The sequence below is a fragment of the Bos taurus genome, chromosome 6, assembly GCF_002263795.3.
Source record: "Bos taurus isolate L1 Dominette 01449 registration number 42190680 breed Hereford chromosome 6, ARS-UCD2.0, whole genome shotgun sequence".
Taxonomy (NCBI): Eukaryota; Metazoa; Chordata; class Mammalia; order Artiodactyla; family Bovidae; genus Bos; species Bos taurus.
In genome coordinates, this window is record NC_037333.1 from 80,923,636 (window position 1) to 80,936,717 (window position 13,082).

General features: G+C 34.9%; 1 protein-coding gene across 10 annotated transcripts in view; it reads right to left on the reverse strand.

Annotated features, from left to right (window-relative positions):
• Window positions 1-13,082, reverse strand: part of EPHA5 (EPH receptor A5) — a 408,104-nt gene that overhangs the window by 91,060 nt on the left and 303,962 nt on the right. For 7 of the 10 annotated variants that reach the window (XM_005208053.5, XM_010806168.4, XM_059887773.1 and 4 more), the window contains one exon: window positions 11,549-11,654. In XM_005208053.5, coding sequence (XP_005208110.1) covers window positions 11,549-11,654 — 106 coding nt within the window. The remainder of the gene's footprint in view (window positions 1-11,548; window positions 11,655-13,082) is intronic. The other 3 variants (XM_003586208.6, XM_002688311.6, XM_024993586.2) reach the window with 1 other exon arrangement.

A 13,082-nucleotide genomic window follows, 5' to 3' on the forward strand; every position in this document is an offset into this window, starting at 1 on the left:
CAAGCAAATTTTGCTACTTCTAATGATATATTTTCACTACATGAAAAGCTAAGATCTCACTAAGCTAAATGGGTAAAGAACATGTACACATAACTTATAAAATAGGCAGTAAAATAACTAATGAATATACTCATTGCAAATATATAAATGATCCTATTAAATCTCAAAAATAAAAAAAAATGCAATTAAAAACACAGAACTATTTTTCTCCTATTAAATTAGTAGAGACTAACTAGTTTGTAAGCCATCAGTCAATCTCATGTACTGTTGGGGGAATGATAATTGGTACAATGTTTTAGAAGGGCCATTTATCAATAAATATCAACAGTCTTTAAAATATTCATATTCACTGTCCCTTAATTTGAATTATACAAATGTGTTCTAAGAATATGAGAGATAAAACAGCAACTCCCTTCCCCTACACCAACACAACAAAAGAAAGCAAACAAACAAAACAAAAGGAAAAATATATGGGAAAAGTTAGATACTAGAATATCAAAGCAGCAGTAATTTTTTATTTTTTAAATATTTTCAACCACATAGGAAATTTTCATATTATAATTTTAATCAAAGAAAAACAGAAAATAAAACTATACATTTTGAATTCAAATATGCATATATTGTTCAGTCATTAAGTTGACTCTTTGCACCCCATGGACTGCAGTATCTCCCAGACTTTGCTGAAACTCATGTCCATTGAGTTGGTGATGCCACCCAACCACCTCAACCTCTGTTGCCTCCTCCTCCTGGCCTCAATCTTTCCCAGCATCACGGTCTTTTTCAATGAGTTGGCTCTTTGCATCAGATGGCCAAAGTACTGACACATCAGCATCAGTCCTTTCAAAGAATATTCAGGGTTGATTTCCTTTAGGATTGACTGGTTTGAATGGCTGATCTTCTTGCTGTCCAAAGGACGCTCAGCGGTCATCTCTAGCACCATAATTTGAAAGCATCAATTCTTAGGTGCTCAGCTTTCTTTATGGTCCAATTCTCACATCCATACATGACTACTGGAAAAATCATAGCTCTGACTATACGGACCATTGTGGGTAAAGTGATGTGTCTGCTTTTTAATAGGCTATTGAGGTTTGTCATATTTTTCTTCCAAAGAGTAAGAGTCTCTTAATTTTGTGACTGCAGTCACTGTCTGCAGTGATTTTAGAGCCCAAAAAAATAAAATTTGTCACTGTTTCCACTTGTTTTCTATCTATTTGCTATGAAATGATGAGACCAGGTGACATGATCTTAGTTTTTTGAATGTTGAGTTTTAAGTCAGCTTGTTCAATCTCCTGTTTTACCTTCATCAAGAGGCTCTTTAGTTTCTCTTCACTTTCTGCTTTAGAGTGTTATCATGTGCATATCTGAGTTTGTTGATATTTCTCCTGGCAATCTTGATTCCAGCTTGTGATTCATCTAGCCCTGCATTTTGCATGGGGTACTCTGCATATAAGTTAAATAAGCAGGGTGACAATATACAGCCTTGATTAACTCTTTTCTCAATTTTGAATCAGTCCAATGTATTGAGGTGACCCCTAATCGACTTTCAAGCTGGGCTATTTAAGAAGTCTCTGAGAGAGAGAGAGAAGTCACTCAGTCATGCTGGACTCTTTGTGACACTATGGACTGTAGCCTACCAGGCTCCTCCGTCCCTGGGATTCTCCAGGCAAGAACAATGGAGTGGGTTGCCATTTCCTTCTCCACTCTTAGAATGAGGGTAGTTTCAAAGAGTTGGAGACTCACAAGCAGAACCCCGTCACCCTGGCAAAGGGCCAAACTGCATAGGCTCAGACAGATACTTGAAATACACAGGACTTCCACTTCAATTTCTTGGATGAGGAGTTAGAAGCCTCAGGACTTGGGTAGAAATATACTAGATGATAAAACTGACATCAACTTCAAAGTAGCTATTTCCCTCTTATTGAGTGACAGTATACACTATTACAGGTTTGAATGATTCCTTATAAATCATTAGGACTCAAGGAAAGGTCCAGTTTGTCCTGTCCCTTTACATTCTAAATGAGTACAGAAGAGGTGAATCAGACAATTATAAGTACGTTTGAAACAGCTAGACTAGAAGGAGGTCAGAGAAAGTCAGATACCAATGTCAAAATATATCAAGAGGTCCTTATGTATTAGAACACATACAAAGTCATGGAAATTTAGAATTCTGATTGATCATATACTTGTCATCAAACTGTGTATATAAACAATGCTCAACATTACTCATCACATAAACATTAAACTCATCCTGGTTTGATGATGACAGATTTTATATCATCTTTGGCATGATGAGATAGAAGTGAGGCATTTGGGTGGTTAAATTTTATCTTAAAATTTTCTGAGGAAGGCTGGACCTACAGATCGTCATTTTCCAGATAATTTTACTTGCAGCAAATTAAGAACATCAGAAAAATTCTACAAATTTAATATCTGTTGGAACACTTATGCTGAACTTGGTAGCCTTAAAAATGTAGCATAGTGTTGTTGGCACATATGGAGATCTCAGAAATAACTTTAGCAATGAGGATTGGTGATAAATTCTATTATATCTAGGCAAAAATTCAATTCATATTAGTATAGAAAATATTCACTTAATTTATATTCTTACATATTCTAAAGATATTTGTTCAATTCTTTGCTCTGTGATTGTATGTTATGATTATCTTTTACATTCTTATGTGTCCTTCATCTCTATACTTTGAAAAAGATAGATCTTTGCATTAAACAGGGGAAGCATTTAGCAAAGTTTCAACAAGTTAAAAACAATCAAAATTATACGAACAGAATTGAACTCCACAGATAAGATTTTTTTTAAATGTTGGCAAAATGTGTACATCATCAATGAATAGAATCAGTTTAAACCAATGTCTATTAAATTTGCCTCAGGAAAATCAGGTAAAATAGGCGTAAGAATGTGAAAGCAATACTAGGATTTCTCAGTGTCAGTGGAGAGTTCTTGGAGGTGGAGAAGTGGTGTTTGTGAGATACGAGGGGGTATTTGAATCCAATGGAATATTTGATCTGGAGGAACACGGAAGAGGATTTACGTAGTTGGTCTAAGAATGGCAAAAAAAACCCCTAAGAAACAAAGAAGCTTTTTTCCACTAATTAACACACAGATGTCCCAGTTTGCCAATTTGATGATATCTTGCCAATCAGGATGAAAGAGGAGGTATGTAAAGCAAGCGAAAACAAAAATTAAAAAAAAAGCTTAATGGTCTGGCTTGCCTTTCGATCGACCCTGACTCAAGAGAACTCATGACCATCACAGAGATGTGCAACTTAGCAGCAGACCACAAGAACAGGAACAAAAGATAAGTCTTTACATAAATAATCATTGGAAGCATATAATTAAACATAAAATAATAATAAAAACATAATTCTAACATTGTTATCTGCAATACTGATGACTCCAAGAAAGTGGAAAATGCTTATAGATTATTGACAGCAAATGTATGCCAAAGATCGGATACAGAAAAGTTTGTCATTTTTCTGTGAGATTAGGAAGTCAGGAGAGTAAGAAATAAGAAAGAAGCAGGTGGTGAGGGATGATTAAAAGAATTTGGTAAGAAAGATAGCTGGGATATAGTATGTATTGTAGCACTATAACCATCACAGCCATCAGGCAGATCTGAATTCAACACTTCCACACAGCATAATATAAGAATTCAGCTATTTGAGTCTGAGTTGCTACTCCATTTGAAACATTTATTACTTGCCAGGTTCACACAAGTTTTAAAAAAAGAGCACAGGTCTTGAACAAATGTAGCTTTATCCTGGTGTTTAAAATCATTTGGAACATTTTATTGTTCATTTGCTTCATTTCTCAGCAGTAAGTATATTCCTAGACATGGCTCAGGAAATTAACTGAATTTTTTGTTGAAAAGGTGGTCTACCCTTTGGCATAGAGCAGTGCTATTGATTTTGTCTGCAGAGCTGGCTCTCAGGCTCCTATGAAAGCCTGTGCTATCATGGACTCTGAAAGATGTGGTGAGGTTCCCAGAAACCTAGAAGGGTTTTCTTCCAGAGCCCAGCATCTTCTGGTATGACAGCATGCTCGCTCTTTCAGATGGGGATCATGTTATAGAAACACAGCTTCAGGCAAACAGAGATTTAAAAAAAAAAAAACAAAAAACTGTATTTGGCTCTTGTGGTTAGGCTTTTGACCTGTCTTGTGTTTCATAGTACATGAAATATGAACCTCTAGATTCTTGCTAAAATAATTTTCATCTTCGCAAATCAATGAGATTAACTTGCCTCCAGTACCATGAAGAGAGGTTTTCTTTTCAAACGTTTGCCTCAGTATAACTTCCTGAGAGTTGCAGTGATGTTTACATGCTTGATCTGTGAAAAGTCGCAGGTGGGATATTCAATAACGTTGAGCAATTGAGCCAGTAACCCTCTTGGGTTCAGTTTCCTAGGATGATTAACTTCCCACAGTGGGCAATTAGTTGTTGCTATGCTCCCAGTCTTTCTGGCACTACTGTGCCCTGATCCCCATTTGTCTGTTATTAATAAATTATGATCTGGTCTCTAATTATCTTTGATTCAGAGCTTTTGAAGAAAAAAAACATGTAATCATGAGAAAATAGAAGGTATAACAACTCCCAGATATTAAATCAATACACATGCTTGGATTTATTAGAGTTTTATAATGTCACATCTATTGCTAATTCATAAAATGTTGAATTTGTTTTTAATGAGCTCTTTTCTAAAATCAGTGATTGCATGTGATTACAAATATTTGTCTATTTACAATTATTTTAAAATAAAATAGTATCTGATTAAAATATTTTGTGTAATACTTACTTTTATCAAAGCTTATCAAGCTCTGAAATTACATAATCCTAGTTGTTAATGTGCCAAATATATCAACAGATGCACGGTGAGCATAACTTAAGGAGACTGAGAGCGAAGTACAATCATGTTGATGTTATATGATCATTTATAAAACTGAACATTGCTTGATATCACCAGGTATGTCACCATACTGGCATTAGCATGTCCAGATGTCAAATAAATAATGCAAGCTAGTGAAGATTTCTTAATTCCTATGCAATACTTCTTTGACATCATTGAATTTATTTTCTGAATGACACCAAAAGTTTTATTACTTGGGAGAAAGCACATTTATGGTTTAGGTATTTTATTGTGCTTATGTCAGTGTTACTAACATTTTTTTTTTCCAAACTATGAACATTAATAGGGGAAAATGAGACAAAGCACTTCAAATACAGATTGATGCCCAGTTTATCTTTAATTCAATAATTTATGAGTCATTAATTCAATTAGGTTATGTGGGAGAGCCACACAGGTTTTTATCATCTAAATACTCACTGGTGGGCAGAAGAGAGAACATATTTACTATAATTTGTGGTTGAAAGCATTACATTCCATGAGAAATACTGGTACATTGTTGAGACTTAAAGCAGAGGAAAGAATACTTTGGCTAAAGGAATTGAGGAAGGTTTTATGATAGAACAAACAGTTGATGTGAGTCTTGACATGTGAGTGAGGTTTACATATTGAAAGATGAAGTGGGGGATATGAAAAAAGACACTGGGTGAGAGCCTCTCTCTTCATTCTTTGGTCATGTGCTTTGTCTGAGATTGACTCTACTTCAGATTCAGGCATGAGCTCTAAATGTACTGCCATGCAGTATGCCTTCCCATACTGTTCTTAGTTAAGGTCTCAGTGCTACTGATTGATTTACTCTGTGGGGCTGTATATCAGGTTCCTGTCAGAGCCTGTGCCACCTGTGAAAATGCAGGTCAAGAGCTCTAACATGGGGGCTGGATTCAAGTTGGTGACCAGTCCCACTTTAGGAATCCAACAATCATCTGGTCTCCTGCCTCCTCATGGACCACTCCTTCTCTGTCTCCTCTGGATGGATATTCCTCCTTCAATCTCTCTCTCAGTACCTATCAGAGCCCTTGGGCTCTACCTAAATAAGCTCATTTTGATCAGTGCCTTTAAATACCACAATAGTGCCAAAGCATTCCTGAATCATGGATCTTCAATTGCATAGCAGGCAATATTTTAGCATTTGGATCTACAAGAGTCTGTACTTTCAATTTTTAAAAAATCTCTGGAACTTTTTATCTATATGATCTACAATTATCTTTTTGATAAACCACTTTGAATTTGGCTTCTGTCATATGCAACCAAAGGAACTGAGGTCTAAAACACATATAGTGATAATGCTGAAAAGCTAGTTTCAAGCATATTTTCAAGAGTCTCAAACTCTGGTTTCACTTTGTCAGTTGTCCAATCATTGGATATTTACTGACAACTAACACCAGAATCACTTCATGGGAAATAGATGGGGAAACAGTGTCAGACTTTATTTTTTTGGGTTGCAAAATTACTGCTGATGGTGACTGCAGCCATGAAATTAAAAGACGCTTACTCCTTGGAAGGAAAGTTATGACCAACCTAGATAGCATATTCAAAAGCAGAAACATTACTTTGCCAACAAAGGTCCGTCTACTGAAGGTTATGGTTTTTCCGGTGGTCATGTATGGATGTGAGAGCTGGACTGTGAAGAAAGCTGAACGCCAAAGAATCGGTGCTTTTGAACTGTGGTGTTGGAGAAGACTCTTGAGAGTCCCTTGGACTGCAAGGAGATCCAACCAGTCCATTCTAAAAGAGATCAGTCCTGGGTGTTCTTTGGAAGGACTGATGCTAAAGCTGAAACTCCAGTACTTTGGCCACCTTATGCGAAGAGTTGACTCATTGGAAAAGAATCTGATGCTGGGATGGATTGAGGGCAGGAGGAGAAGGGGATGACAGAGGATGAGATGGCTGGATGGCATCACTGACTCGATGGACATGAGTTTGGGTGAACTCTGGGAGTTGATGATGGACAGGGAGGCCTGGCATGGTGCGATTCATGGGGTTGCAAAGAGTCGGACACGACTGAGTGACTGAACTGAATTGAACTGAACACCAGAATATGTGTTCAACACAAACACATATCTATCAGGGCAGACACACGTAAAATGATGAACTTAAGTTTTGAGTGAAAACAAAAGTGAAATTAACTAGCTTTCACAAAACCAGGAATGGCTATGGGGGTGGTGACATTTGATATGTATGATTCTAGAACAGACATAATTTACCACGTATAATTTTCAAGTGTATAATGAAGGGAAAATTTACTATAACCCAATATGTTTTTTTCTTATTAGTTATTTATTCATTTTGGCTACATTGAGTCTTTTACTTTTGCATGGGTTTTCTTTAGTTGCAGTGAGCAGGGGCTTCTCTTTGCTGCAGTGCACAGACTTCTCATTGCAATGGCTTCTCTTATTGCAGAGGTCAGGCTCTGGAGCACATGGGCTTCAGTAGTTCCGGCTCACAGGGTCTAGAGCGTGGGCTCAGTAGCTGTGGTGCACGGGCTTACCTGCTCTGCAGCATGTGGGATCTTCCCAGACCAGGGATCAAACCTATATCCCCTGCCACTGGTAGGTGGATTCTTATCCACTGCACCACCAGGGAAGTTGCTAACCCAATATGTTCTTTAATTTACTTTAGGGTCAAAATATCACTGAGATTAATTTCTAAGGGTTATTTTATTCATATTATATCAGTTTAGAAAGTTTTTAAATGTTAATACTATTATTTTTAGCAGTAGAAACCCACTGGCTTCACATACAAGAGTTCAAAGTTTCACCAAAATCATATAGTTGAATGATATAAGTCATAGGAAAGTTAAATAGTGAAGAGTAAGGATCTTAGAGTTAGAGCTGTGCCCAAGACCCAGGCCCTTATCAACTAACTATATAATTTATATTCTAGACATTGTCCTAAGGTGAGAGAACCTGCCGATAAAAATCCCTGTCATTCTGAAGCTTATATTCAAGTATGGGAGACAGAAAATAAACCAAATAGATACAAATATACACACTTTCTTCCGCATTGCAGGCAGACTCTTCACTGACTGAGCCACCAGGCAAAACAAAATATACACACAAATATTAATATGTATATTATAATGGCAATGGGTACTGTAATGAGCCAAATCAGGCTAAGGAAGATCTGATGCACAGAGGAAGAAATCATGGGCCGTTATTTTAGAAAACTCAATTGAGAGAATGAGGTTAAACAAAGAAAGAAGGAGAAAGTCCTGTTTTTTTCTGGGGCAAAAGAGTTTTAGACAGTGAGAAGAGCCAGTGCAAAAGCCTTACAGTTTGGCTATTTTTACAATATTCAAGAAACATCAAGGAGATAACTTTTATGAAGTATAAATTGGAGATAGAGCTAATAAGGAGATACAGAGTTGTGAGATATTACATTTGAAGTCCTTGGAACAGTGCCTACTAGCAGGTCATATGTCATTCATCTAGAAAATATTAAACTTACTGTTATCAATATTATTATTGTGTACTTCCACTAGGCAAAGATGCTTCTCTGAAGGTTTTAGGATACTTCATACTCTATACAAAGGATTCATTTCAGAAGCTATTGTGCTTTTACATAAAATGTCGGCAGAGCTCTGGCACTTGTCTGATCTAAATACATACAGATAACAGTAATATATTTGCAATATATCAAATTTAAGTCTATATCACCACTGAGAAGTTAAATTATTTTTAATTAAAAGACATTTTAATCAGGAGCAAATATCTGGTTTATAAAATATTCAAGAAGTTAAAAGGTGATCAAAGAGAATAAGTTCAAAGTGAGGGTGGAGTCTAAATGCTATTATATTTTTGTGTATTTATCAATCATATTTTAACACAAGGAGAAATATGTATAATTCAATGTCAGTGTCCTCGATCATTCCTAGTACAGACTTTCAGTAATTTGCTAGTGCTTTAAAGATAATTCCCCAAATTTTTGTTAGGTTTTGTCCACATCTCTTAATTTAGTTTTTCTTTTATTTGACAAAACTTCATTAATTCAATATACTCCAGGTACTACAAGGTAGATAAGATTTTCTTAGTCCCAACAAAAATTGCCTTGAATGATATAGGAAAAGTCCCATTAGACTAGTATCATTTAACTTCTAAATAAGTCTGTTTAAGTTCATGAAAAGCAAAATAAAATAGCCGGAGATATTTCTATCATAAGTCAAATGCTCCTTGAAATTCAAGATTGCACATCCAACAAAATGAAGTAATTAAAGTTTCATGCCAAAAATTTGCTGGTAAATAAATATAAATCTCAGATTAATTTTTAGTAAAGTGTATTTTCCTTTAACCTGAAAATTCCTAGTCTCAACATCACAGTCTGTGTAATTAAAAAGAATTAATATGAATGAACAGTGTCCAAATTATAATTGCTGATATTTTTTAAAAAGTAATACACTTTTGCAATATACTAGATCCAAAATTATCAAGAGTTGGGTTTAATAATGCTGAAAATTAAGCTTCTTTTCCTAGGGGTAGATATAATTTTAATTCAACTGAGAAATACACTAGATATTTCTAGACACTAAAATTTAGTTATTCTTGTATGATAGTTTCTGATGCACGTGGAATTTGTGTACCTGTGTGCATGCACACTAAAGCTATACTGTTCTTCAGTTACCAAACAGTAGGTATACTGAAACTTCTCTCACTTTGTCTAATGCTGCAGATGTAACAAAGTGAATTGCTTTTAAGTCAGTTTTATATATATTAAGGAAAAAATGAGGGCGGGGGACAGTGTTTGATTCATATATAGGTCAGCGAGGATCCCTAGCTGAATGTCATCAGTAAATTCACGTTAACAATACTTAGGTTACATAGATAAACTGTACGTCTACAGTAAAATGCTTCTTATATTTTACCTGTTCTCTAATAAATCTTTAAACACACAAACATATTGGTCTCTAGACCTTGCCCCTTTCCTCCATTTTTATTCAGTAGACTAGACAAATAATATCTTCTTATGATCTCCATGTGCCTATACATGAGTAACGCTTCTGGATCTACTGGAAAGGAAGAGGCTAACCAGTATCTCAGTCACAAGTAAATAACTGATATCACAAACCTGCAAATGTATGATAGTCAACCACCCTTTCGGGTAGAAAAGACAGATTATATCATCATAGTTGTTTTAGTAGTTACAATTTACTCAATTCAATTACCTTACTTGATCAAAATCTGAGCAAAGTTTTTATGACAAGACTGGTGGAATTAGCTTCTCTTCCAGAAAGCAAAGACAAAAGTAGAGCATTCTCCCTAAGTGACTTCAGAGAGAATAGATCATTGGGGCACAATCCACCCAGGCTCTGGCTTGAGCAGGGCTGGCAGTCCTCAATAGAACACAGACTGCTTCCCAGCTAGCAATTCTGAAAGTGAATCACTGCTATTCTAATAGTAAAAGTAAGCAACAATTTCTTAAGAAAACTTTGAACACTCTTAAATGAACAAGAACTAGAAGAAAGAGAATTCTGGGGAAAGAAAAAGCATGTTTAAAGGAAGTAACAATGTTTTATCAAATTTATTTTATGAAAATAAAGTGTTTCGACTATAATTTAAAGATGTAGTCATAACTCTTTTCGTAATACAATATGCAGGATACTGAAAATGCCTAATTCTATATATTTATCAGTTGAATAGGTGCCAAAGAGTCAAAAGTAAATGAGTAAAATAGTACAAAATCAGTATGAATATTGATTTCTTGACTTTTTTTGAATCGTATATTTTCAAATATTTCTTTAGGTTTAATACTTTCATGAAGACTTATCAGGTTTTCTGTAATAGTCTAACATCAGAACATTTTAAAATGGACAGCTCTCATTACTGAATATCCCTTCCAACAGTGGCCTGGATGAAAAATGGAAATATGTTTGTTGCAGGAATAGAACACACTCATGCTTTTATTTATTTTTTTAGAAAGATTGATTATGCTTTGATCAATGTCAGGAAACAGCTTCCTCATGAGCTCTTTTTGGGGGCTTTGCCTCTTTGTTCAAAGTGAAAAATGTAGATATTTAATGCACACATTAATGTATATATTGATATAAACATTCAATAAAATTCACTATATACACTCTGATTGACATATTCAGGTTGAAATCATCCAGAAGCTGAATTTAAATGCAGTCATAAAAATGGGGTGGTTATTTCTCAAAATGCCTGTTTGTCAGAGTGTCTACTTCGTATCTATCACCCTATTAGGATAGAACACTGGCTAAACTGGAATTATTAGTCTTATTCTTCTCAAAAAATAAGCACAGACACAGGCCTTCCTAAACACTAAAATTGAAACCTTTGAGAGGATATATTGATAAATGCTTTTAAAAGGCAAAAAATAAAACTCAGGTTAAAATAAACTATATCAGGAAAAGATATGGTTATATTAACAACCTAATAAATAATAACATGTTAATACTATTCGTGTGAAGAGAATATACCTGGAAAAGAGAAATTGTGTGCTTAAAAGTTAGCACTCACATGGACAAGGTAAAACTTAAGAAATATATCCTACATAGAGGCTATCTAATGATATATCACTTGCCTGATTTGTTTTGGGATGTGATTAACAGTCAAACAGTCAGATCAAGGTAAGGCAGAGATCAGCTGCAAAAGTTCAGAAGCACAGCTTCCTGTCTTACCTTCCACTGAGGAGGAAGCCGATAACCACTGCCAACAAAATGACTCCCACTGTCACAGACACAGCAATTATAGGAATCTGGCTTTGATCGCTGGATGCTGCAACTGCTGAGAGGAGACAGAGAAAATAGAGCCTGTGGTTAAAGTGATCATATGCATTCAAATAAGAGCTGCTTAATAGTCAGTAATCAATGCACAGTTTAAGCAATTCACCCACATTTGGCTGAGATTTCCCCCTAATATCTCTTCTCAACCATGTGTAATTGAAAAGACATTTTTAGGAGAAAATATTTATTTTCCAAATGGAAATTTGGAAGACCAACTAAGTCACTGATTATTTCTTTGTCATCATAAAAAATGAATGTCATTGTTCACATAGTATTCATTTAGCAATCTTAGGCTTGCAAGAAAAAAATTGGAACTTAGTCTTTAATTTCAAATACCTCCTAAATAGGAGATAATAAGTATATGAGATTTGATATTTTTAGAGATTGCATGTGGCTGTTCTCTAGGAAAAAAATACCTCATTATCTTAGATAGGACTTTTTATTAGAGACATCAGTTGAAATGTCCAAAATGATGTGGCTATGACCTCATATGATATCACTATTATCAATATAATTTTAAAAATCAATATTTCAAGGAGAATATTATCACTAAATATACCTCCATTATTGGGACCACATTTTCAAAAATATCAATATCATTTAGAATTTTAAGTCTAAATTAAGATTAAGTTTGTTTACACAATCTTTTTTAATACATGTATTTAGATGAAATATTTTATATTTTAATAATATAATTACCATAATAAGAGGAATATGGACATAATCAGATAGTTGCATCTAAATAAAGCAAATAAATTGTTATTTTGTGCTGATAACTAAAACTAAGTTGATTAAAATAAGAAACCTATAGAGCAAAATATATTTTATTAATGTTCTCAAGAAACCCTCAGTGGGATATTTGGCATGCTTATTGGGTAATGACATTATATTTTGATAAATTCAGAGTAAACTTAGATAAGTTCACCTCCATGATAACAAATTTTAAGTCACCAAAGCTAATAACAACTATACTTCCTGTTTTGTTTTTTTACAATCTCTCTGATCTTGGCCCTACCAATATTTTTGGACATTCATATGTTTCCCCTTTGAGGCTTGTCACCTCTCCATTGATTCTTTCAACCAGAATTGACTGATTCTCTGACAACCTTCTTACACAGATCTACATTTTCACCCTTTTAGAGTCTTCAAGAGTCCAATATTGACAACAACTGGTTCATGGATGGGAAAAACTATTATTTACAATCTAAATCTGTACTCTTCCTCTCCCTTTTCTTGGATAACAACAGTTGCAATAGAAAGTCTCTTTACCCTGCTTTTTCCTGTCGTGATACTGAGATGCATGGTAGAGAATTTATTACCAGTGAGCAGTATAAACGTGGTAGGGCAAAGCTACCCCACTATCATAGGTAGTAGCCTCCCCCAAGATTAGCTTTATTAATTTTCAAATTCAAATTACTTTTTTCTTCCT